Here is a 20,568-nt window from a genome sequence, read left to right as displayed (position 1 = left end):
AAGATGAATGGCCGAAACACGTGGACATTGGGCGCAATTTTACACGATGCACCAGACATAGCCGACATGGCTGTAGGCTGTAGGTTCGGCTGTAGGTACATGTAGCTATAGTATTATACATGTAACGGCCAAACCTCCACTTCCAACGGTTGCATGTGCTGTTGCTGTCTGTGCTCAGTGTGCTGTGTTGTCTAATAATGCGGTGTACCCCCAGTGGAGACTAGCCTAAAGACGTTCCGAACCGCGCGGCTCGCCAAGCGCCCGTTGGTTGTGTGGTACAACCTAATGCTGTACAATACGGGCATCGGGCATCGGGCATGCATCCAATAAATCATCAAACAACGCATTCATCCAACCTGAAATTTCAAACGAGCAAACAATGAACTTTTGATCAGATGATGAGATGATCAGATGATCAACCGCATGATTATGACACTATCAAGATGCATTGGGTAATTCATGCCAAGAAATTGTGCATCAACATACACAGATACATAAGGTACCTGTACCTTGGTACCTTACATAACCCAAGATACATGGTGAGTTCTTAGATGACGAGAAATCGCCAACAGCAGTTAGCACGATGCTTGTCAGACTTGGATCTCAACGTCAAGCTTTTGGGGTGGAAGCAACCTAACGGAGCGGGGACGCTTCTTCAAACCTTTCCAGATGAGCCTGTCACATCACACGTAGGAAATATATATATTTTCATAAAAATGAAAGGAAAAGAAAAGGAAAAGAAAAGGAGACTGTAGAGGTGAAAGATTTCCCAAAAACGTTTGATCGGGCTATGTAGCTAATGTACACATTGTCATCATCGTCGTGAGTGAAGTCCCTAGATCGCATCCTCATATCGCAAGCCTCGTCGTCGACGAGTGCATTACCTGTTGTAGCTCCTCAGATGCGTGCCTAGGTTACTCTTGTGGTGCTTGCTGCTTGGCAGCCCCTGCCCCTGGCCTGGGCATGCAAAATCGACTGTCGGAATGTCTCCGCAATACCTTGTTGTGCCCTCCGCCTGATCTCCTTAGCAACACCTTCTCATTCCTCATCTGACCCGATCTCTCTCTCTCTCGCTCTCTCAAGTGGTGGTGGTGGCGGTGTCGGTCGCAGTGTCGGTCGTGGCATTGACTGGCTGGTGTGGATCGTCCACCGACCAGAAGATGAATGGCCCCGAATAATGATTCTCGCCATCAATCAACCAGGAAGGCGACCACCAACGGCCCAACATGATTTGACCTCCGGGAAGAACAACGCCCTCGTATGCCCATAATGATCCCTAGTCAATTTGGGCTGTGGCTTTGTCGCGGAGAAATTTCATCATCGTCATTCGCTGCCATCCCGGCACTTCGTGCTGGGATGGCAGCGGGTTGAACCACCCATCCGCAAGAAACTCCTGCTGTCCATATTCTCCTCCGCCGACCAAACGGAATGAACGAGATCGGCCGATATCCTCATCGGGCGAGCTGGCCTCTTGCGCTTGCGTGCGTTGCTGCTCTGGCGGCTCGGTGACAGAGTGCAGAACGGTCTCGAACGTTGGGTTCCAGGCACTATCGTTGTCGCCCGTCAGCTCGAGGGTGAGCTCTTGGAACCCACCCCGAGTATCGTTACCATTAAACTCGTCAACGACGAGCTCGCTCTTTCCCTCGCGTACTTCTCGTAGTTGTTGTTCGTCGAGGTAAGCGTACGAACCCTTCCACTTCTTGCCAATGCACGCAGCAGCGTTGTCATTGCCGAGCTGACTGTGCCAGTACTGCGGACGCTCATGGTCCTCGAGGGCCTCGTAGACAGAGTACAGCGAAGCCTCATCGGCCCGAAGGAAATGGCATCTCCAGAAATTCAGCAGATGCAAGCACCAGTCGAAATCAATATCCGTCTTTTTGCTGTCCGTGAAGATGGGACGACTCTGCGCGCTACAGTACGCCATGTACTGAGACGTGTCGAAGTCGGCAATCTGCGGTCCAGCCGTGTCAAAGAAGGGTCGAGGATCGAACAGACTCGGCGCCAGGACAACCTGCAGCATGCGCATGAGCGGATTAACTGTTTCCGACAGAACGCCTGGGTTCCGAGACTTTCGTGGCGTGTACTTTGCGGCAAAGATCTCTTTCAGCAAGTTGCTGTCGGTGAGGAAGGGCGCAATGTGCTCTGTGATGTTCTTCGACACGTACACCATCCTGTTGCTCGGAGTGCGCTCAGAACACGCATCACGTATCAAGTCGCGAAGCACCACCAAGCACTGCTTCTCGCGTTCCGTATTGCCGCAGCCAAAGGTGGGCTTGCGCACCAAGACGTCCTGCCTCTTTTTGTACTGGTCCGTGTAATCAGCGTTGGTTCGGATGGAGCTCTCTGCTCGGGGTCTGTCGAATGTCAGGACGAATCGCCTGCGCCAGAAGTGCTCATTGATGATCGCAAAGTGAGCTTGCTGAAAGCAGCGCTGAAAGTCGCACACATGATGATCCGCCTCTAGGAGATGTGCGATTTCGTGCATGAGCTGGTCCCTTGGGTTAGCTGTGAAGACGGACGGCCCTGCTTTCCACGCAGACTCACCTCAATCGGTAGCTTGTGGAACTTGTTGGGCAGGATCTCATAGTCGATCACTGCGGGTGTGGTGCTGGGGCCGCTGGAGGCATGGTGCCGGCCTGTTGTTGCGACGAGCTGTAGTAACGTGCGCGACCGAGTGACCCTCTGAGGGAGTGCCATTGCCGTTGGTGTCTGATCTCTGGAGCGAAGCATGCTGGTGAGATGCAGATGTCTGCCCTGATGTGTGATGGCGATTGTAGGACGCTGGTGTCGACTGCGCGGATTGTGGACCCTTGTGCTCGGGAGATGGCGTGCCCGTCACCCTGTGCCCTGAGGTGAAGTCAAGAAGAATGAACCTAACGGTCAAATGAGATGTCGACTAGGGGATAAATAGCGTGCTATTGGAGTGAATGAAGCTCTGCTATCATCTTCAGACCGCTCCAAGAGTGAGTGGAACAGCAGGGGAAGGAGTAAAACTCAATGCAAGGTGAGATCTCACACACTGAGGTCAATTGCGAGTGAATGCGATGGGGACGCGTGCAGAGCCAGGCCTACATGTAGCTCTCACCTTGCTATACCTCTTCCACGTACTGTGGTAGATTTCTATATGCACGCAACCCCCGAAATTGAACGTTACCAGTGCCATTGTGTGTGAATACTTGGCCTTGTTTGTCCATTGCTATAGCTCGAGAGCACCGTCTTCGATGCCGTCCTCTGAAGCACGACCATTAAGTTGTGTGAAGGGGGTATTGCGGCACGTGCGAAAAGGACGAGGCTTCCACGCCTTCACTACACAATCTCATACCCAGCAGCACACTCAGTAGCTGGAAAGGGAGGAAAGCTTCTGTGCTGTTCTCTGCCATCGATGTGGATTCAATTACTTACCGCATACGGGACACCGGGTGGTCGTGCTGCGCTTCGTGCAGTGTTATCGAGGACCCATACCCACATCATTGGTTGCCTCCAGCTCCTCTTCCGGCACCTCCCATAAAGTTCCTGGCAAGATCTGCAATGTTGGGATCGTTCATGAGTGAGCTCAGATCGGGCATGCCCCCGCTTCCAGCGCCACCGCCGGCACCACCGCCACCGCCACCGCCAAATTGACCGGCCATTTCTCGGAGTCGGGGGTTGTTCATGATGTTATTCATCATGTCTGGGTTGCTCATCAAGTTCTGTGCCATTTGCCTCATCATGGGATTCTGCATCAGAGACCCGAGATCCGGCATGCCGCCTGCGCCTCCTCCACCAAACATGCTGGCCAGATCGGGCATTCCTCCACCAGTGGCAGCACCTGCTCCGCCTCTGGTCGACTCCTGCGCAGCGACTTCACCATTGTCTTCGTCTTGCTCCTGCTCTGCAGCCTTGCGCTTGGCAGTCTCGTAGCCCTTCTTCATTGCATCACTGCCACCGTTACCCTCGGCATCGATGCCCTGTTTGTAGGCGTCCATTGCACCCTTGGCATCACCCAGCGCAAACCTGGCAAGCCCAAGTCGTGACCAGGCCTTGGGGTACTTTGGGTCCGTGGCAGTGGCGAGCTCGGCATCGTTTTTGGCAAACTCGTGTTGACTCATGGCGCTGTATGCGGCGGCTCTGTTTGACAAGTAGATGGGATTGAGAGGGCAGATCTCGAGAGCCTTGGTGTAGTGATCGACGGCTGTTTGATAGTCCTTCTTCTGCATGGCGGCGTTGCCCATGCCCTTGAGCTTCTCGCTCTCGTCGGTAGGCGACCCGGGAGCCACGGACTTGTCGCTGGCAGCAGCGCTTGGGGCCGCAGGGGCAGACTTGCCTTTCAGCTTCTCATAGACGCCAAAGATGGCGAGCAGACTCTGGCCGCCGAGGGCATCCTGGACTGCGGCGTGATCGGAGGGGTCGACGTGGAATATGTCGGCGATGCAGTTGGTGGCAATCTCGACCGAGTCGGCGTCTTCGGGCTGCAGCGTGCCGTCCTTAAGGCTGGTCGCGAGAAAGTCGCAGATGCTCAGCGCGAGGCGCTTGCGAGAGTCGGTGGCCTGCTCATCACAAGGCACCTGTTAGAGTCCGATCAAGTACGTGTATGTGGGTGTAAGGTAAGGCAGGTGTGATTTCTTTCTCGTCGTGCGCTTACCATGGGAAGTAATTCGGTGGAGGCAATCAGGGTGAGGGTGAGGGTGGGTGCAGTGAGGTGATGAAGGAGTGGAAGAGAGGAGGTACTGTAGGTACTGTAGGTGTAGTACCTTATTGGAGATGTTTCGAGCCCAGGTGACGGACTCGAGAACAGGAACAGTCCCTTCACCCCACCTCTTCTGCTGCCCCTCCTCAGACACATCTATACCTTGGTCTCTGACTTTCTGCTGCACTGCCTGAAACGATTATACCTGCCATTCAGCATGTTCAAAAAAGAGTACGTGTAGCCACTGCATCCACCATCACGACCACCACCACCACCAACACCACTCATAGCAACTGACATTTCAGACAGCTTCTCGCCAGGCGCCAAGTCCAAGGTCAAGTCCTCTGCCCAGCGGGCTATCCGCGCGAAGATCCTCGAGACATACCCTCTCATGGAGCCCTACATTGATCAGATTATGCCCAAGAAGGAGCAACTCGATGTTACGAAAATCCCAGATCGCGTGCAGCTGTACACCCTCGGCTCAACTCCTCTATTCTGGCAACACATGGACGACCCCATTATGCCCCATCTGAAAGTTGTGCACCAATACCCACAGTGCTTTCAGCACATACGCATAGATCGAGGTGCCATTCGATTCGTGTTGAGCGGTGCTGCTCTCATGGTTCCCGGACTCACGAGTCCTGGTGGAAGACTACCGGGTGGGGGTGACGAGCCTTGGAACAATGCAGGGAAAGAGATTGATGCGGGAGAGGTCGTCGTAGTTGATGCAGAGGGCAAGGATAACGCATGCTTGGTGGGTGTTCTGAGCGTGGGAACAAAGGAGATGAAGGAGAAGAAGAAGGGACCAGGCATCGAGGGGGGGCACTATGTTGGCGATGGCCTGTGGAAGTTGGACTTGTAATGGCTTGAGATGGCCGTAAATCTCCACTAAGATGCCCAGAGGCTGCAATACGACTCGGGCCGAGTCCTACAACAGCAAGACGTTGATGGAGTCTGACCACTCGCGCTGTTATAGCGTAGCAGTGGGCTGCACAGCAGACTTTCGTTGTCTTATATTGCGGCAACGTCGAGACTCGAGGACTAGAATGAGCTCGCTCGCATGCATGCTTGCATGCTTCTTCCCCTGCCACCCCCTCAGTATTGCTGCTATTGCAGCGTAGTGAGAGCCGAATACGTGGGAGCGAGCCTTCTGGAAGGTGTTGTAGCGAGCCTCGTTGAATTTGCGAGAGGCCCAGTCAAAGTGCCGCCTCGGAGTACACCCAATGTGCAGTACCTCTGTTGGCGGACAGCCAGACTTTCCAAGTCGCCTCCGAATTCAGGCTGAACTACTCGTTTGAATACATGTAGTTCAGCGGTTAGTGAATGATTCAAGTGAGATCGACCATAATGATAGCTGGGTTTTGCACAGCGCACGGCATACGTGTAAGTGGTATCTGTTTGACCTTGTTTTGATCCTCGGAGCTATAGCCTACTGTATACCTCAGGTAAGGTATGATGAGGGGAACTATGAGCGCACGAGGGTTTGTCGTGGTTTTAAACCTACCACGGGCAGACATCGTTCATTCATGGTACTGCCCTAGAATTCCCAACACGGGCAGTAATCTTTGCCTGAACGTTCGAGCTTCCCATGGTACCCTTTGGTACCAGTGCTCTTGCGCATTCATAGCAGACCGCAGGTCGAGGGGTTTCTTGAATCTCTCAAAACTCGACAATGTACATGTACCTCCTTGATGCAGCCCACAAGACGCAATATTCATCTGTGCCGAGTCCATTTCCTGATCCTGGCTCTTTAATTGAGCTGTCGTCATACTAGCGGTAATGCCTTGCCAGCACGAGACTCCATAACAACACTGCCAGGTGCCAGGTGGTGTGCGCTATCGACATGTACGAACAGGCCGGAAGATTTCGACCGAGACACTTGAACTGTGGCTGGCACTCTGGCTGCCCCGTCGCCTCCTAAGTTACCTAGCTCTGCAATCTTCTCCGGTTACCTTGGCTTGGACGTCCGGCACCGGGCCAGGACGTATAATGGCTGCTCTGCTCGAGCACCGCCACGGCACGAACCCGACTCTTCACACCACCTCCTCTCGAGACACTCGCTCGCTCGCGGTGGGAGCAAGCACTGTGCAGTCTGTTCTACACACTCACAGTGCACACAGCTCGAGCCAGAGCGGGCCGAGGGGCCTATGGACCTTTGGTGGTCCACTCCCCCGCTGCTGCATCCGTTGGCAGCGGCAGTTCCCTCGAGCAATCAGCAGCATCGCTCGCAGGCGGTGAAGGATGGTGTCGTAAGTACGTGCGGCTCTGCTCGCAAAGCACCACACTACCTACGCCCTGCGTCCGAGGGATGCTCTCTAGCGGCACATGCACAGTACTGTACTGTACTGTAGCAGCAGCAGCAGCAGCAGCATCAGGGCAGCCCTCCTCGGTTGGTCTTCGAATAGGTCCAAGCCTCTAAGGTAGGTAGGTGAGGTACCTAAGATGGTGTCGTGCAGCAAGGGAAAAATCTGCACAGCTGCAGCCATACTTGATACGGTGCATGGGAGGTAAGGTAGCCACTCTCTTTTACCTGATGGTTATACATAGGTAGTCATCCATCCCTCCGCACTGACTGGACAGCGCGAGCCTTTTGGCATTTGCATTATTTGATACGCCAGCCTGACGAGGGTGTCGCCCACGCCACGCACGCTTCCGGCGAGTGTGATTCGCCAGAAGTCCAGCACTCGGCAACGGTTGGCCTGCTCTATCTGATACACGCACACACACACTCGCGCACACACATATATCCAGGCGCTGATTTTACTGGCGCATACCCGGCAGACCTCTTCCAGATCATCCGCCTACGCAGTACGCACGCCACACGACACCACCAACACGACCAATACTCGCAAAGCTCCTGCAGGCCTGGTGATCCATCGCTATTGCTCCCCTGGACGTGACTTCTGGAAAAGCCCCCGCCTCAGAACATCTTCGCACACGCGCACCAGGCCGGTTCCTGTGCTGTCGGACGGCGGGCTGGGCGACATACGCTGCACACCACTAGCGGAGCTTTCGCAACAACTTCCCAACTTCGACCCTGCGATCCCCGGCCACGTTCTGTCTGCACTTGGACGTACACACCCCGCCGACGGAGCCCAATCGCCTCTCATGATCTCCGCCTTGCTGCACGACTTCCAGACTGGCCGTTTCAATGGCACTCCAAGTCGCAACCCTCGACGAACTGCACAAACACGACGCCCCGCCACAGAGTACACATCGAGCGGGTGATAGAGATCGCCTGCGGACGCGCATCAGGACTCTCGTGGGCTTCTGGGAGACATTGACTGCAAATCGAAATGTTGCATTCACGGAATTGTGGAAGCCCTACAGGGACGCAGCGCAGGAAGTCGGCGCGCTGCCGAGTTATGAAGATTGCTTGCTGGATCTGCCCCCAGAATACACCACGACAGGCCTGTTAGCCCAGGCGCACTGCGTGCAGACTGCAGATGTTGCGACCAATAACGCATGGCCACGAACACCATCCAAAACCACCGCTCAGCCTTTGCTCCGAGCGTCCCGCATCGAGGTGGACTTTAATGCCGAGGACTGCTATCGCACGCACGCGGGAAAGAAGGCTAAGAAAGCAGCGAAGGCAGCAGCCCAGAGTAAGTGGGCAGGCAGCGATAATGAGGACAACAAGCAAGAGCCATCTGGCGGTGGTGATGGTGGTGGTGGTAATGGCAACGAGGAAGGCGGTGGTGCCGGAGGAGCTGGAGACGGGGAGGATCCTTCTGGCGGAGGCAATAATGGCGGCGACGATGGGGGCGACGACTGGTCTGGCAATACTAAGAAAAGCAAAAAGAAGAAGAAAAAGAGCCCTTGGGAGGTGAGTCTGCTGTGCTTTTGTTTACCTGGACAAAGTGGGATACAGCCGTCGTCGTACCGAGCTTTGGTGACTCGGTTTGCGCACATCCACGCAGGTACATACGAGACAGAGCTGATTTGTGTAGGAACAGGAAGAGGAAGAGGCAAAGCAGAAAGCCGAGGAAGCGGAGGCAGGAGCCGCTGACGCTGATGCTGGCGGCGCCGCCCAGGCTGATCCAGTCGACGGTAGGCCTCCAATCGATGTGTCTCGATACTGAGAAACTAATGTTGTGCAGATTGGGGTTCGTTTGCACCAGTCGGCAAGAAGTCCAAGAAGAAGGGTGCCAAAGCATGGGAGCCGGAGCCAGAGCCAGAGCCGGAGCCAGCGCCAGCGGACGAAGCTCCCCCCGATGTCGCCAGCGATCCGGCTCCAGCAGAAGAAGCAGCGGCCGAGGATGGTTGGGGCGCCTTTGCTACTGTAGGCAAGAAGGTATGAATATAAGAAAGACGTGTAAACTTGGCCATGACTTGGACGCTTACACACACGTAGAAGAAGAAGGGCAAAACTGTAGAGCCAGAACCACCTAAAGCTGCAGAACCCGAGCCTACACCTCCCAAGGAAGATGCGGACCCTTGGGGCTCTTTTCCACCAGTCGGCACGTATCACGAGGTATCGAAATATGGGCAGCACATGCTGACGCTACACAGGGAAGAAGGACAAGAAGTCGAAGAAGAAAGGAGCAGCAGCAGCAGTAGAAGCAGAGCCTGTGCCGACAGCAGATGCGCAACAAGACACGCCAGTCGAGACGCCAATGGTGGAAGATGACTGGACATCTACCAGCAAGACGGGAAAGGCTAAAAAGAAAGGCAAGGTACGTGATGCGCGTTCAGTTGTCTTGCAGTACACTATTCGATGCAGTACATTCATTACATGTACCTGTACCTATTATTACGGATGGCGAGTCATTCCTGGCCCCTTCCGAGGGACACCTGTTTCGTCCGAGGCGCCCGCTTGGACCTCCGCAATCTCACGCGGGAACGCGGCTGACGCAGAGCGCGTGTCTATCGATAGTGGAGGCTCCCCTAACCACGCGCGCGCAACGGCCTCGGACCAGCGTCTATCGTGAGGACGAGTGCAAAATGCGTATGTTATGCTGATCAATTTCGCACACGCAGAACGATCCGGCTCCTCCGCCGCCCAAGGACGACAAGAGCGACATGAAATTCGACGACATCAACCTTGACGACGACAAAGCGGCACCGAAACTCGATCTTGACTTTGGACTGGGGAAGAAGGACACGGCCAGCGAGGAGAAGAGCAGTTCGTTCAGCTTTGGCGGATGGGGAGGAGGGTGGGGCTCTAGCAATACATGGGGCTTTGGCAGCGCTGCAAATAAAGCTGATCCCGAGCCGGAGCCTGAGCCTGAAGCGAAAGTGGATGCTGGCTGGAGCTTCTCGTCCAAGACGACAAAGAAGAAAGATGATAAGAAGTCGTTCTCGAACACGTTCGGCTTCAATGATGAAGACGCGACAGGAGATGCCGAGCCGTCCGCAGAGCCCAAGGCGGCAGAGGAGGATCCATGGGGCAGCTTCATGAGTGCTAAAGACAAGAAGAAAGCGAAGAAGAAGGGCGCAGCTGTGCCTGATGAACCAGAGCCCATCGTGGAGGCTACACCGGAAGAGCCTGTGAAGGTCGATGAGGATCCATGGGGAAATTTCGCTTCTGCAAAGGACAAAAAGAAAAATAAGAAGAAAAGCGCGTTGTCAGCCTGGGACGCCGTCGATCCAGAGCCAGTTGTCGTTGTGCCCGAAGCAGAAGCAGAACCAGAGCCAGAGCCCGAGCCCGCGAAAGAGGAGAAGAAAGAGGATGAGGACACTTGGGGATTTGGTATGTCAGCCAAGGACAAGAAAAAGGCCAAGAAAAAGGGTCAGCTTGAACCCGTCGTACCTGTGCCTGATCCGGAGCCAGTCATCGCGGAACCTGCAAAAGAAGATGAGGACACTTGGGGATTCGGCATGTCAGCCAAGGACAAAAAAAAGGCCAAGAAAAAGGGTCAGCCTGAACCCGTCGTAGTTGTGCCTGATCCGGAGCCAGTCGCGGAACCTGCAAAAGAAGACGATGGGTTTAGTTGGGGCGCACCTGTGGGAAAGAAGAGCAAATCGAAGAAAGCAACGTTTGACTGGTCAGAGGATGCCACTGCTGCTGCTGCTGATTCACCCGTGGTCGAGGCGCCACTGGTTGAACCTGATGCGCCGCCTGCAGACGACTGGTTGAGCGGTGGGTGGGCCACATCTGCCAAAGATAAGAAATCGAAGAAGAAGAAGGGCGCTGAGCCCATAGAAGCCGTAGCGGAACCACCAGTCGCTGAGCTTGAGCCAGAAGCCATCGTCGAGCCTGCAGCGGCAGACGACAGCTGGAGCAATTCTTGGTCCACTGGTACCAAGAAAAAAACGGCCAAGAAGGGTGACAAGAGTAAAGGTGTCGTAGAGATTGCCGATTCCGCTCCTGACGCAACGGTGTTGCTGCCAGAATCCGTGCAAGAGAAGTCTACCGAGGATGATCCATGGGGCGAGCCATCGTGGACTACTGGTGAGTTGCAAGCCATAGCTGTGTTGAGTCACCGTTGGATATGTAAATTGACCCGTTTCCAGGCAAGAAATCCCGAGTGAAGACGAAGCCTCCTGCCGCGAAACCGGCAGCCATTACATACGACCCCGAACCAGAGGCTGTAGATGTAGACAACACAGAGGCTGCACTTGAATCGACGCCGGCAGCCCCCAAAGCTCCAGAGCCAGCAACAACAACCGACACAGCAGCCAAGACAGCAACATGGGGCAGCAGCCTGTGGGGCAGCAAAAAGGAGTCGGCCAAGGAAAAGAGAGCCCGTGAGAAGCGAGAGAGAGAGGAGCGTGAGGCCGCTGAAGCTGCCGAAGCCACTCGCATTGCGGAAGAGGCTGAAGCCCAACGCCTGGCCGAAGAGGAGGCTGAAGCCCAGCGCATTGCCGAAGAGGAGGCTGAAGCCCAGCGCATTGCGGAAGAGGAGGCCGAAGCCAAGCGCATTGCGGAAGAGGAAGCTGAAGCCAAGCGCATTGCGGAAGAAGAAGCCTTCGCTGCTGCCTTGGGCGACGATCCCACAGATCTCCTGGATGACCTGGATGCGAAACCTCCACCGCCACCACCTGTCGCGGCGAAAAAGAAGGGCTCCAAAGACAAGAAGAGCAAGAGTTCGAAGGTGACAAAGGTCGAGCCTGTAGAGAGCAAGTCCAGCAATGCGGTCGAAGCGAAGGAAGAGCCTGTTGCAGCTGCAGCTGCCGATGTGGATACAGCAGAACCGGAGCCGATGATTACATTCGACGAGCCAAAGAAGGCAGATGGCTGGGGGTTCTGGGGTGCGGCGCTCAAACCATCGAAGAAAGCCACAGCCGCTGCCGAGATGAAGAAGGATCCGTGGGCCGATCAAGATCAGGTCGTCGAAGATTCTCCAAAGATTGCAGATGATTTTCTTGCCGACGACATCATGCCAGCAACGTCGCCTCCCAAGTCAGCAGCGAAATTGTCGTCCAAATCAAAAGGCGTAAAAGGGAGCAGCGTCCGGAATCGCATCAACGCTCTGGGTGCTGAAGCGGTTGCTGATGCCAAGCCTTCGAAATCGACTCCACCTGAACCAGAGGTCGTACCGGAGCCGGATCCGGAACCAGTGATTGAGGTCACACCCGAGGAGGTCGTACCAGAGGAGGTTGTACCAGAGAAGAAGTCCGCAAAAGCCGAAAAGAAATCCAAGAAGCTTAAGCAGCCTGAAGCACCTCCCCCGCCGCCATCGATTTCGCCAGTACCGGGAGGTTTTCCTGTCGATGATCTGCTCGATGACATCGAACCGGAGCCTCAGATGGTGATTCCGCCACCAAAGAAGTCCAGTAAGGACAAGAAATCTAGCAGCAAACCATCCAAAGGCTCCAAGAAGACAGTCGAGCCCGTGCCGGACTCACCGACAGTTGAGCCCGTGCCGGACCCGCCAACACCTCCAGCTGATGCTGATAATGATGAGCTTGTCGTCGTTGATGAACCAAAGCTACCTACTCCACCACCTGAAGAAGAGACGCCTCGAGAGGATAACAAGCCATCCAAAAAGCAAAGACCAAAAGTTGTGCGTGACGACAAGTCGGCATCATGGGGCTTCTGGGGCGCAACGCCTGTGAAGAAGCCTGTCAAGAAGCAAGTGGATCCAAAGAACGATGCAGGAGCGTCATCCAAGGCTACAGAGAAGCCAGCTGTGATATCTCGATCAAAGTCCGCGCGGAAGACGAGCGACCGAGATGCTCCTGATAAGGATTCCAAGTCATCGGCTTCTGACAAGGGTCGCAAAGAGACCAAGTCTCGGCCGAGTACCTCTCGTGGAATGAGCTTTGGAGGCCTGTTCAGCACGCCGCAGCCATCACGTTCCAAGTCGACCAGAGTCTCAAGTTCCGCAACCAAGCCGAGCTCACGCCGCCACTCCACAGCGATGGAGGACATTGGCTTGGCATCGCCACCTCCAGAAATGTCTGCAAAGGCAGCAAAGCTCACGGGTGTCAATCGCTCCAAGTCGACCCGGGAGAAGAAGACTCGCCTGATTCCTGATCCATACCCTATAGACTCGGACGACATGATCATGGTGGATGCGCCTGAAGACTCTGCCAAGGATATGGACGAACCTAAAGAAAAGAAGACGTCTAGCAGATCCAAGCGACACCAAATGTCTGGCGGCCTTGGTGAATTGGACGATGGCATGGTTGACGAACAAGTCAAACTGAATCATGACCTTGACGACGGTGCCTTTGTCGAACGACCCGCTCCATCTCGACGAGCGTCTACAATGAAGAAGGCTGGCCTCATGGGTGGCATCTTTGGCGCATTTGGTGCATCTTCACGCCCATCTGCGGAACGTCGACACAGCAGATACGACGCTGAAGATGCCGGCGCTTCCCGCCGAAAACGCGATGCGGCATATGATGATGATGGCTCAAAACGTCTGCGACGCGAAGACCGCAAGGTACATCGCTCTTCGCGCAAGGCAACTGACGGCGATGGCTTGACCGATGCCGCTCCTATCACAGATGCGGAGGTCGATGAAGCTCGAGAAGCGCGTAGGCGAGAACGGCGTGAACGTCGTGCTCGCGAAGAAGCAGAGGAGGCGGATAGGCAGGCTCGTCGGGATGAGCGGCGTCGAGCAAAAGCCAGGGAGGAAGACGATCGCCAAGCTCGTGAAGACGAAGTGCGACGTGCTAGGAGACGTGCCCGTCGGGCCGAGGAAGAACGACTTGCTCGGGAAGAGGAAGAAGCACGTGCTGAGCGCCATGAACGCAGGCGTCAGCGCGCTGCAGAAGAGACGCATGCAAAATCTTCCCGGCCGACGCCCGATCGTCGACATTCATCTTACATGGATGCTGCTCCCGCAGATGACGACGAAGCTCGACGAATCCGCCGCGAGGAGCGGCGCTTGAGGCGTAGCGCTGATGTTGGGGCAGCTGTATCAGGAAGGGATCGTGAGCGACCTCGCACTTCGCGGCGTCAGTCCGAGTATCTTGAAGATCGCAATGGTGAGCCTACCTCTTCCCACGGTGCGATCCCAGAGGCTTTTGCTCACGCAATCAAGACCGGAGGCGATAAAACGTCTTCCTGGGTCCACTCTGTCAACGATGCTCCGCCACCGCCCATCGAAGGGACCATCATCGACGCCCCAGTCCACTATGCAGACGACGCCGCGCCAGATCCTCTGGAAGAAGGCGAGACGACAGCAAGAGAATTCCGCCATCGACGTGAACGACGAAGAGATCGAGACGACGGCTATCACGTGGACGACGATTATCGCAGACGTGAAAGGGTCAAGAGCAGCAGCGGGGATGGTTCTTCGGGGCGACGCAGAAGTTATGCCTCTCCACCGAGTTATGGAGACATGTATGGAGGCGGAATGCGCTCATTCGATGCTCGGCCATCGATGCCGCAGAGGAGTGATAGCAAAAGAGGAAGCTGGTTCAAAAAGATTGCAGGGTTGTAAGTGGCGATCCTGGCGAGAGCACGCACGACACGGCGTTGAGGAAATCTTTTTTCGCATTTTTTGCATAATTGTTTCGGAAAATGATACCCTTCTGCGACTGCAAGGCCTGTGAGCCTTTTTATCTAGCTTTGAATGGATAAATTGACCTCCCTTTTTTGACAATTGAGTAATGACAGCCTGCGTTGGTGTGTGGCTGAGCCCCAGGCATCGAGACGTTACCCGCTCATGGCGAGAACAGCTGCCTAGAGAACGGGAACCGTGCAGGGAATGGTCGGTCGGTCTCTCCAACCTTGATGATGTCGGAACTTGTTCATGTGCCTACCTGCAATTGAGTAGTGAGAATTGTACCTAAGGGAGGTAGTATATGAAGGTGATCGTTAAAAGGTACAAAGAAAGCGATCAGCAAGGAAGCCCAGGCTAGGAGGTACTGTCGCGGCTGCTATCGAGGACGTTATCAAGAAGGAGGTTGGAAACCCCAAGAACCCTTTCGAGGGGATGGATTCTGATGGCGACGACTGGATTTGGACTGTCTGAGGGCAGACAGTCTCTTCAAAGAAATCCCGGCACTTGTTCGCATTGCTGATATGATGATAGAGCTGCTCGCGCGCAAACAATACAGTAGAGATTGGCCGGCTGGAGAGTGTGCTGTTCTCGACGCGCAGACCGTGCACACCAAGCATCTAAGAGGCAGAGACAGTGCGCGGCGCTCAAATTTCAATACTTTCGAGTCGTGGGCTGTATATACAAAGAGTTCCGTCAGATACAGGCGTCCTTCCGGGCACGTCATGGAGCCAGAGAGAGTGCATTGGTGGGCACCTTCATATAGTCTTTATTGCGTAGAGATGGCTGCTTGGTCGAATGTATTGTATTTACTAGATATCCGCTTCTCACGAACCGTGTGTCGTAGTGTCGTAGTGTCAAACTGCCACTCTGTGCTTATGAAGTAGGGATCCACCTCTGATCACGACGATTGCAACCAGGAGGATGGCATTGAAAATGGCCATGAGGAAGAATGGCGCTCCTGTATGCCACTTGTCGAATAAAAGGCCTCCAACTTTTGTCAATATCAATATTCCTGCTCCACCCGCAAAGCTATACATTCCAGCTATACTGCCAGAAAGTCGTGCTCTGTCAAATGTTGGTGGAGAGCCAGAGCGAGACACCTCTTGCAGTAGAGGTGCGCCCTCTTCCTCCGTTGTAGACTCATTCTGCAGCAAGTCGCGAGCTATAGGCCTGCATGTGCGTGACGTGGCTTGGTTCACGCCGCGGCCAAGCAGTGCGAGCGAGCATACAATAGCTCCAATTTGTGACATACCGACCAGAATTACAGAGATAATTGCCCATTGCCCACCCACGTGGAACGGATCTGGGTTCCTAAGCAAACCGAAGCTTACATATCCAACCACTCCGAGTGCTGTGGCCGCGAGCAACGGCCACTCCGATTGACTCCTGGCTGCTCGCCCGCCTGCCCAGCCGAACAAAGGCGCACAGATGAGTGCCGCCAGTTCGCCGATGCCAGTGAGCGCTGCAGCTAATTTGTATGCGCGCTGGCAGTTCCGTTTGATATCAGTCAGATTGTCTGGATTCGAGGTACAGAGACCAGTACGCACAAAGTACGCGTTTACGAAGAGCGGAATGAAGAGACTGATTCCAACGGACGATGCTCGTGCGACAAAGCCTCCAAGATATCCGAGCCCAATCGCTGGGTCTGTAAAGCCAAGCTTGAGAGATTCCTTGGCTAGCAGCACATACGATGGCTGCGGTGTCAGAGTGATGTGGGGATGGCCTTCTGGGCCAGTGGTCGTCGTCTCGTCGTAAGGGGCCCGGAATAGGCCACTGATACTTTTCTTCTCCTCTCCAGGCAGGTTGCGCAACCCAACGAATATACACACAGCCACGCAAAGCGCCACCACGGCAACAATGTAGTAGCTGACTTGCACGCTTTCAGATGGCCCGAATCCATCTTGCTGCAGATGTGCAGGAAGTGGTAAGAAGATAGAAAGCGCTACAAGGGCGCCAGCTCCAGTAAAGAAGCCGACAAGGCCAGCGAGCTGTGAAGTGCCCGCACTCGAGCCTCCTTCTTCGGCTCCTTCTTGCAGCAGATCTTTGCCATCTCCTGGAAAAGGCTGGGCATTGGAGGCAAAGCTCGCAGGCGTGATTGTGAGCTCGCTGTTGATGCTAGGAGAGGCGGCGTGTCGGGCAACACCGTTGCTAGTGCCATGCTCCTCCTGCTGCCTTGCCACGTGATAACTTGTTGATAGAGCGTCCTCATCCTCTGCCGCGCTCGCTGGCATCACCATGGACGGGAGCACCGCCGTGACCATCGTAGTGCATGCTGCAGCGCCCAGACTGAAGCCCAGTCTGCCCATCAGCAAGTCTGGGAAGACATTGGTGCTCTGCACCAGACACGCCAGCGAAATTGCGACAATCGAGTATCCCAGGACTGCCACCGTCCGCACACCAATGCGATCACTCAACAGGCCCCAGAGTGGACAGGCCACGAGGGCCAGACACTCGTCTGCGAAGCCCAGCGTACCCACTGCATCGCCGACGCCCTCTTTCTGGCCAATGATGTCGGTGACGACGAAGGAGATGCTACTGTTGACGAAGACGAGGAAGGCAATGCTGAACAGCGCAATCCCGAGCAGATACGTGGCGATTTGCAGGCGCGTCGCGGTGAGAGTCGGGAAGAAGCGGGGTCTTTTGGTGGCAGTCGTAGTCGTGCTTTCGTCGTCCATGGCATCGAATTGCCAATATGCCTCATGTAGGACTCCCTTGTGTACTCTCGGCCATGCGCGCGATGGGATGTGATGGGAGTGAGACACCCGCGATGACTGACGACCTTGAGCTGCGTGCACGATGAAGTAATGTGAGGTTGAAGCAAGGAACAGATTAGAACTTATCCTAGCTGAGCGAAGCGGCAGCGGGGTACATGTACTTGGCGAGTTCTAATACAGTAGCATACCAACAATAACCGGGCTACGAGGCTACAGCCTACAGGATATATCCCTATATCTCCCTCCCTGCTCGAGCTTCATCGTTACTCAATCTTCGACACAGAACTCCCGTCTTAGTGAGTGCATCTGTCAGCAAACATGGCTCCCTACCCAACAGCAGCAGAGATCAGAGGCTTTGCCTCATCACTGGGCACCTCGGATCCGTCTCCGTTCTTTGACAGGGTATCGCCCCAAGTGGAATGGCATGTAATGGGGACGCACCCGGCTGCGGGTGTCTTTACTAGCTTAGGTAAAACCACGTGAAAGACCATATCCAGTGTGGCATCGGATGCTCGGGTTGACGACATACCTGTAGATGCATGGAAGAAGGGAGCGCTCGGCGTTGTGAATGCCGTCCTGAAGGAGCCGCTCGCGCTGGAAGTTGTCAATGTCTTTGGTGGCGGGGACCAAGAATGGGCTACGGTTGAGCTCAAGGCAGACTCGGTATGCTTGAACGGTGAGTGCCGAGGATTATTGAGGCAGAGATGCTCGTATGGGACGTCGTCGCGGTTGTGATGGGAGGGCAGAATGCGCTTTTGCAGTCTGAAGTCGGCATGTGCTGACGGACTCTCCCACTACAGGTATGCCGTATCCGCAGCGCTACGCTTGGCTGCTGCGTTTTGATAAAAGCGGAACCATTGTGCAGACAAAGGCATACCTGGACTCGGCGCTCGTCCAAAAAGCTGTGAGTAGCAATTCTGGAGAAGGAGGGTCGGGTCTTCCGAAGTGGCCATAGTCCGTTTAAGATTTGCGGGTTTGGCCTGCGTATGGGCGACATGAAGTGGACGTACGTGACTCTGCCACCGGTGGTATTACTTTCGAGTCTGATCAGCTTGCCGGCTGCTTGGAAGATCTACATTCGAATCGATTCGTAGTACAATGGCCCAAGGCAAAGGTTATTGCCAGCCTCTCCACAATATAGCATCGTCTCTACCACTACGAGCAGATTCAATCTGCTAATTGCACACCTTTCCAGAACGGAGAGCTAGTAACGCAATATCAGCATTGTGCCCTGTCTTGTAGTCCGAGCCGCGTCGAGCAAAGACAGCGTCATTGGCAACGACCAATCTCCGATCCTTGGTAGCTACAACGTTTCCTTCAATTGCTGCGCAGCTCAGTCTTGTTATCAGCGAATGCAGGGAAACGTCAGAATTCTGCACGCGTTCGACCTGTATACATTATCATCACTGTCATTGAGTGCAAAAGTCAACAGCATGGCTCAAATTAGTTATTGGCATTTCAAGCCACACTACGAGTTGAGCTGTACGTAATTCCCTGAAGCGGCAGTTAGACCCTCGTATACGTCGAATACAACTGTTGCTATTTTGCTTACCAGGAAACTGTCCCTGCCGAACACCAATTTTCCCTGTCCACCACTCGTTTTGGTTGTCCGTTCTACTCACGATCTCAATAATCTCACCAGTCTTGAATGACAAATCTCCTTCTGCTTGCGCATCGTAGTCGTACAGTGCTGTGACTTGTTCTGTTGCGGGCATTACACTCAACCGCCCTGGCTTAGGCTTGGGAGGTGGCGGTGCACCTTTCGCCTTTGCAGCAGACGTCCAATTAGACCCGGTACTGCTCGCCCTCTGCACTAGACTTGTAGATAATGGCTTTGTATCGTAAGCAGGCGGCGCGTTTCCATCGATCGTCAGTCTTCGATTCTCTGGCTCGGCTTTCCCGTTGGTGATTGCGAGTCGATTACCATACTTCAGCGCTGCCGGTTTTCTAGGGCCGCCAGTGGTCTTGAATTTGACCATGGACAAAGCCTCGACCTGTTGCTGAATGTCGCCCCTCTTCTCTTCAAAAGACTCTTCGATGCCCTTGGTCAGATCGAAGTATCCAATATCAATGCTCTGCATCTTCTCGTGCAGAGTATAAAAGACGTTCAATTGCATGTAATAAAAGCTCTGAAAGAGCGGCAGAATGAACTCCTTCTCCAGTCTGAACAGCTGTGGCAATTCCTCCTTGATCAGGTTGTTGAAGTATTCGTACTCCTGCGTCGCCATTTCCACATTGTTTTCTGCCTTGTAGAGAGCTTTTTCATCCTTGAGAGACTTGTCCTTCTTTTCCTGCAGGCTTTTAAGCGTAGCCTGATGACGATCGTAGTCGACCTGCTTGTGGTCGCGCTTGACACATGCTTTGCGCACGACTTTGATGATCTCCATGAGTTCATCGGCAGGCTTCACGACGCGCGTCTCGATCATCTCCAGCTCGGGAGCCAGACTGGCTTTGAGCTCCTGCACAATCTGCTCGTATTCTTCGCAAGCCCGAATGCCCTCCGGGTTTCCGTCTATCACGTACGAGTCGGGGTCACTCGCTCGGCCGGAGATAGGCTTGTAAATCTCGGCGCACGCCTTTGAGAACTCGATCTGGTGGTCGAGCATGCCGTTGATGGCATCAAAATACTTCTTCGACTCATCGTGCAGCTTCTTCGTCTCGTTCTCGAGATCGGCGAAACGGCGCTCGGCGTCGATGTATATGGGGTCCTTGGTGATTTCGCCAATGTTGAATCGCTGCTTGACCAGTTGCGGCGCCTACGCGACATGTCAGCCGGTGCTTCTTTCTGGGCTTGTGGTGCATGGTAGGTGTCCAGGCAGCGACATTGTACCCACCCGTACGGCGCCCTTGGTGAAACCCTTCCAGCTCATGTCGGACGCTCGGGCGTGTGCGGAGAGCGATCAGGGTGCGGGGATCAGAGACGGCGGCTGGCGGTGGTGGTGGAGGTGGGTGGTGGGTGGTGGGATGATGGAAGTGGAAGTGGAAGCGGAGTGGAGAGTGGAGGAGAGAGAGAGAGAGGCTTAGGTATAGGCTTGGCCTCTCTGTGATGTGCAATGATGGCCAAGAACGGTTACGACAGTCTCGCGACGCTTGCTGGCGGTACGAGTCGCATCTCCTGTTAGTACAAGTACAGGTACCTGTGATGAGAACAATACCACCGCCATCGGTAGAAAGAGCAATCGCACCACATGACATGACATGAATAATGTACCTCACCTCCACTTGGCACTTGCTATGAGCCTATGATAATGGCAGCACGATGGATAATAATCCCACATTTGATGTA

At 54.6% G+C, this 20,568-nt stretch overlaps 7 protein-coding genes across 7 annotated transcripts; 3 read left to right on the top strand and 4 right to left on the bottom strand.

Annotated features, from left to right (window-relative positions):
- Positions 1–1,276: 1,276 nt before the first annotated feature.
- SEPMUDRAFT_113110 (uncharacterized protein) lies at positions 1,277–2,730 on the bottom strand (the record flags this gene model as incomplete). Its single annotated transcript, XM_016901016.1, has 2 exons — positions 1,277–2,488; positions 2,545–2,730. The coding sequence occupies 2 exons, from the start codon at positions 2,728–2,730 to the stop codon at positions 1,277–1,279; spliced, it is 1,398 nt and encodes a 465-aa protein (XP_016765208.1).
- A 382-nt stretch (positions 2,731–3,112) lies between these two features.
- SEPMUDRAFT_57142 (uncharacterized protein) lies at positions 3,113–4,708 on the bottom strand. Its single transcript, XM_016909425.1, has 2 exons — positions 4,622–4,708; positions 3,113–4,526 (listed from the first exon to the last, which is right to left on the bottom strand). The coding sequence occupies exons 1-2, from the start codon at positions 4,622–4,624 to the stop codon at positions 3,468–3,470; spliced, it is 1,062 nt and encodes a 353-aa protein (XP_016765207.1). The 5' UTR covers positions 4,625–4,708; the 3' UTR covers positions 3,113–3,467.
- Positions 4,709–4,883: 175 nt separating this feature from the next.
- SEPMUDRAFT_160428 (translation machinery-associated protein 20) lies at positions 4,884–6,009 on the top strand (the record flags this gene model as incomplete). The annotated part of the gene is made up of 2 exons (XM_016907894.1): positions 4,884–4,897; positions 4,976–6,009. The coding sequence occupies 2 exons, from the start codon at positions 4,884–4,886 to the stop codon at positions 5,526–5,528; spliced, it is 567 nt and encodes a 188-aa protein (XP_016765206.1). The 3' UTR covers positions 5,529–6,009.
- Positions 6,010–7,505: 1,496 nt separating this feature from the next.
- Positions 7,506–17,101, top strand: SEPMUDRAFT_146181 (uncharacterized protein). Its single transcript, XM_016903503.1, has 8 exons — positions 7,506–8,492; positions 8,617–8,716; positions 8,767–8,960; positions 9,021–9,126; positions 9,179–9,342; positions 9,647–11,060; positions 11,123–14,047; positions 14,104–17,101. Exons 1-8 carry the CDS (start codon positions 7,818–7,820, stop codon positions 14,115–14,117), a joined length of 5,592 nt encoding a protein of 1,863 aa, XP_016765205.1. The 5' UTR covers positions 7,506–7,817; the 3' UTR covers positions 14,118–17,101.
- On the bottom strand, positions 15,423–17,243 carry SEPMUDRAFT_32290 (MFS transporter; the record flags this gene model as incomplete). Its single annotated transcript, XM_016908489.1, has 2 exons — positions 15,423–16,585; positions 16,757–17,243. The coding sequence occupies 2 exons, from the start codon at positions 17,241–17,243 to the stop codon at positions 15,423–15,425; spliced, it is 1,650 nt and encodes a 549-aa protein (XP_016765204.1).
- A 312-nt stretch (positions 17,244–17,555) lies between these two features.
- On the bottom strand, positions 17,556–20,262 carry SEPMUDRAFT_146177 (reduced viability upon starvation protein). The gene is made up of 5 exons (XM_016903502.1): positions 20,117–20,262; positions 18,835–20,038; positions 18,083–18,776; positions 17,818–17,958; positions 17,556–17,751 (listed from the first exon to the last, which is right to left on the bottom strand). Exons 1-3 carry the CDS (start codon positions 20,150–20,152, stop codon positions 18,751–18,753), a joined length of 1,266 nt encoding a protein of 421 aa, XP_016765202.1. The 5' UTR covers positions 20,153–20,262; the 3' UTR covers positions 17,556–17,751; positions 17,818–17,958; positions 18,083–18,750.
- SEPMUDRAFT_137809 (uncharacterized protein) lies at positions 17,601–18,237 on the top strand (the record flags this gene model as incomplete). Its single annotated transcript, XM_016902854.1, has 3 exons — positions 17,601–17,751; positions 17,818–17,958; positions 18,083–18,237. 3 exons carry the CDS (start codon positions 17,601–17,603, stop codon positions 18,235–18,237), a joined length of 447 nt encoding a protein of 148 aa, XP_016765203.1.
- Positions 20,263–20,568: the final 306 nt, after the last annotated feature.

This window comes from Sphaerulina musiva (genome assembly GCF_000320565.1).
Source record: "Sphaerulina musiva SO2202 unplaced genomic scaffold SEPMUscaffold_1, whole genome shotgun sequence".
Lineage (NCBI taxonomy): Eukaryota > Fungi > Ascomycota > Dothideomycetes > Mycosphaerellales > Mycosphaerellaceae > Sphaerulina > Sphaerulina musiva.
The sequence above is the reverse complement of the archived record's forward strand: the minus strand, read 5'-3'. Positions and strand labels throughout refer to the sequence as shown.

Excerpts from the sequence above, each read along its gene's own strand:
- SEPMUDRAFT_146177 (XM_016903502.1), bottom strand. The coding sequence starts at position 20,152 with ATGAGCTGGAAGGGTTTCACCAAGGGCGCCGTACGG. Across the intron at positions 20,039-20,116 it reads TCACCAAGGGCGCCGTACGG|GCGCCGCAACTGGTCAAGCA; the intron begins GTGGGTACAATG and ends CATGTCGCGTAG. Across the intron at positions 18,777-18,834 it reads TCGGCAGGGACAGTTTCCTG|GGAATTACGTACAGCTCAAC; the intron begins GTAAGCAAAATA and ends CTGCCGCTTCAG.
- SEPMUDRAFT_146181 (XM_016903503.1), top strand. The coding sequence starts at position 7,818 with ATGGCACTCCAAGTCGCAACCCTCGACGAACTGCACAAACACGACGCC. Across the intron at positions 9,127-9,178 it reads GGGCTCTTTTCCACCAGTCG|GGAAGAAGGACAAGAAGTCG; the intron begins GCACGTATCACG and ends GACGCTACACAG. Across the intron at positions 11,061-11,122 it reads CGAGCCATCGTGGACTACTG|GCAAGAAATCCCGAGTGAAG; the intron begins GTGAGTTGCAAG and ends ACCCGTTTCCAG.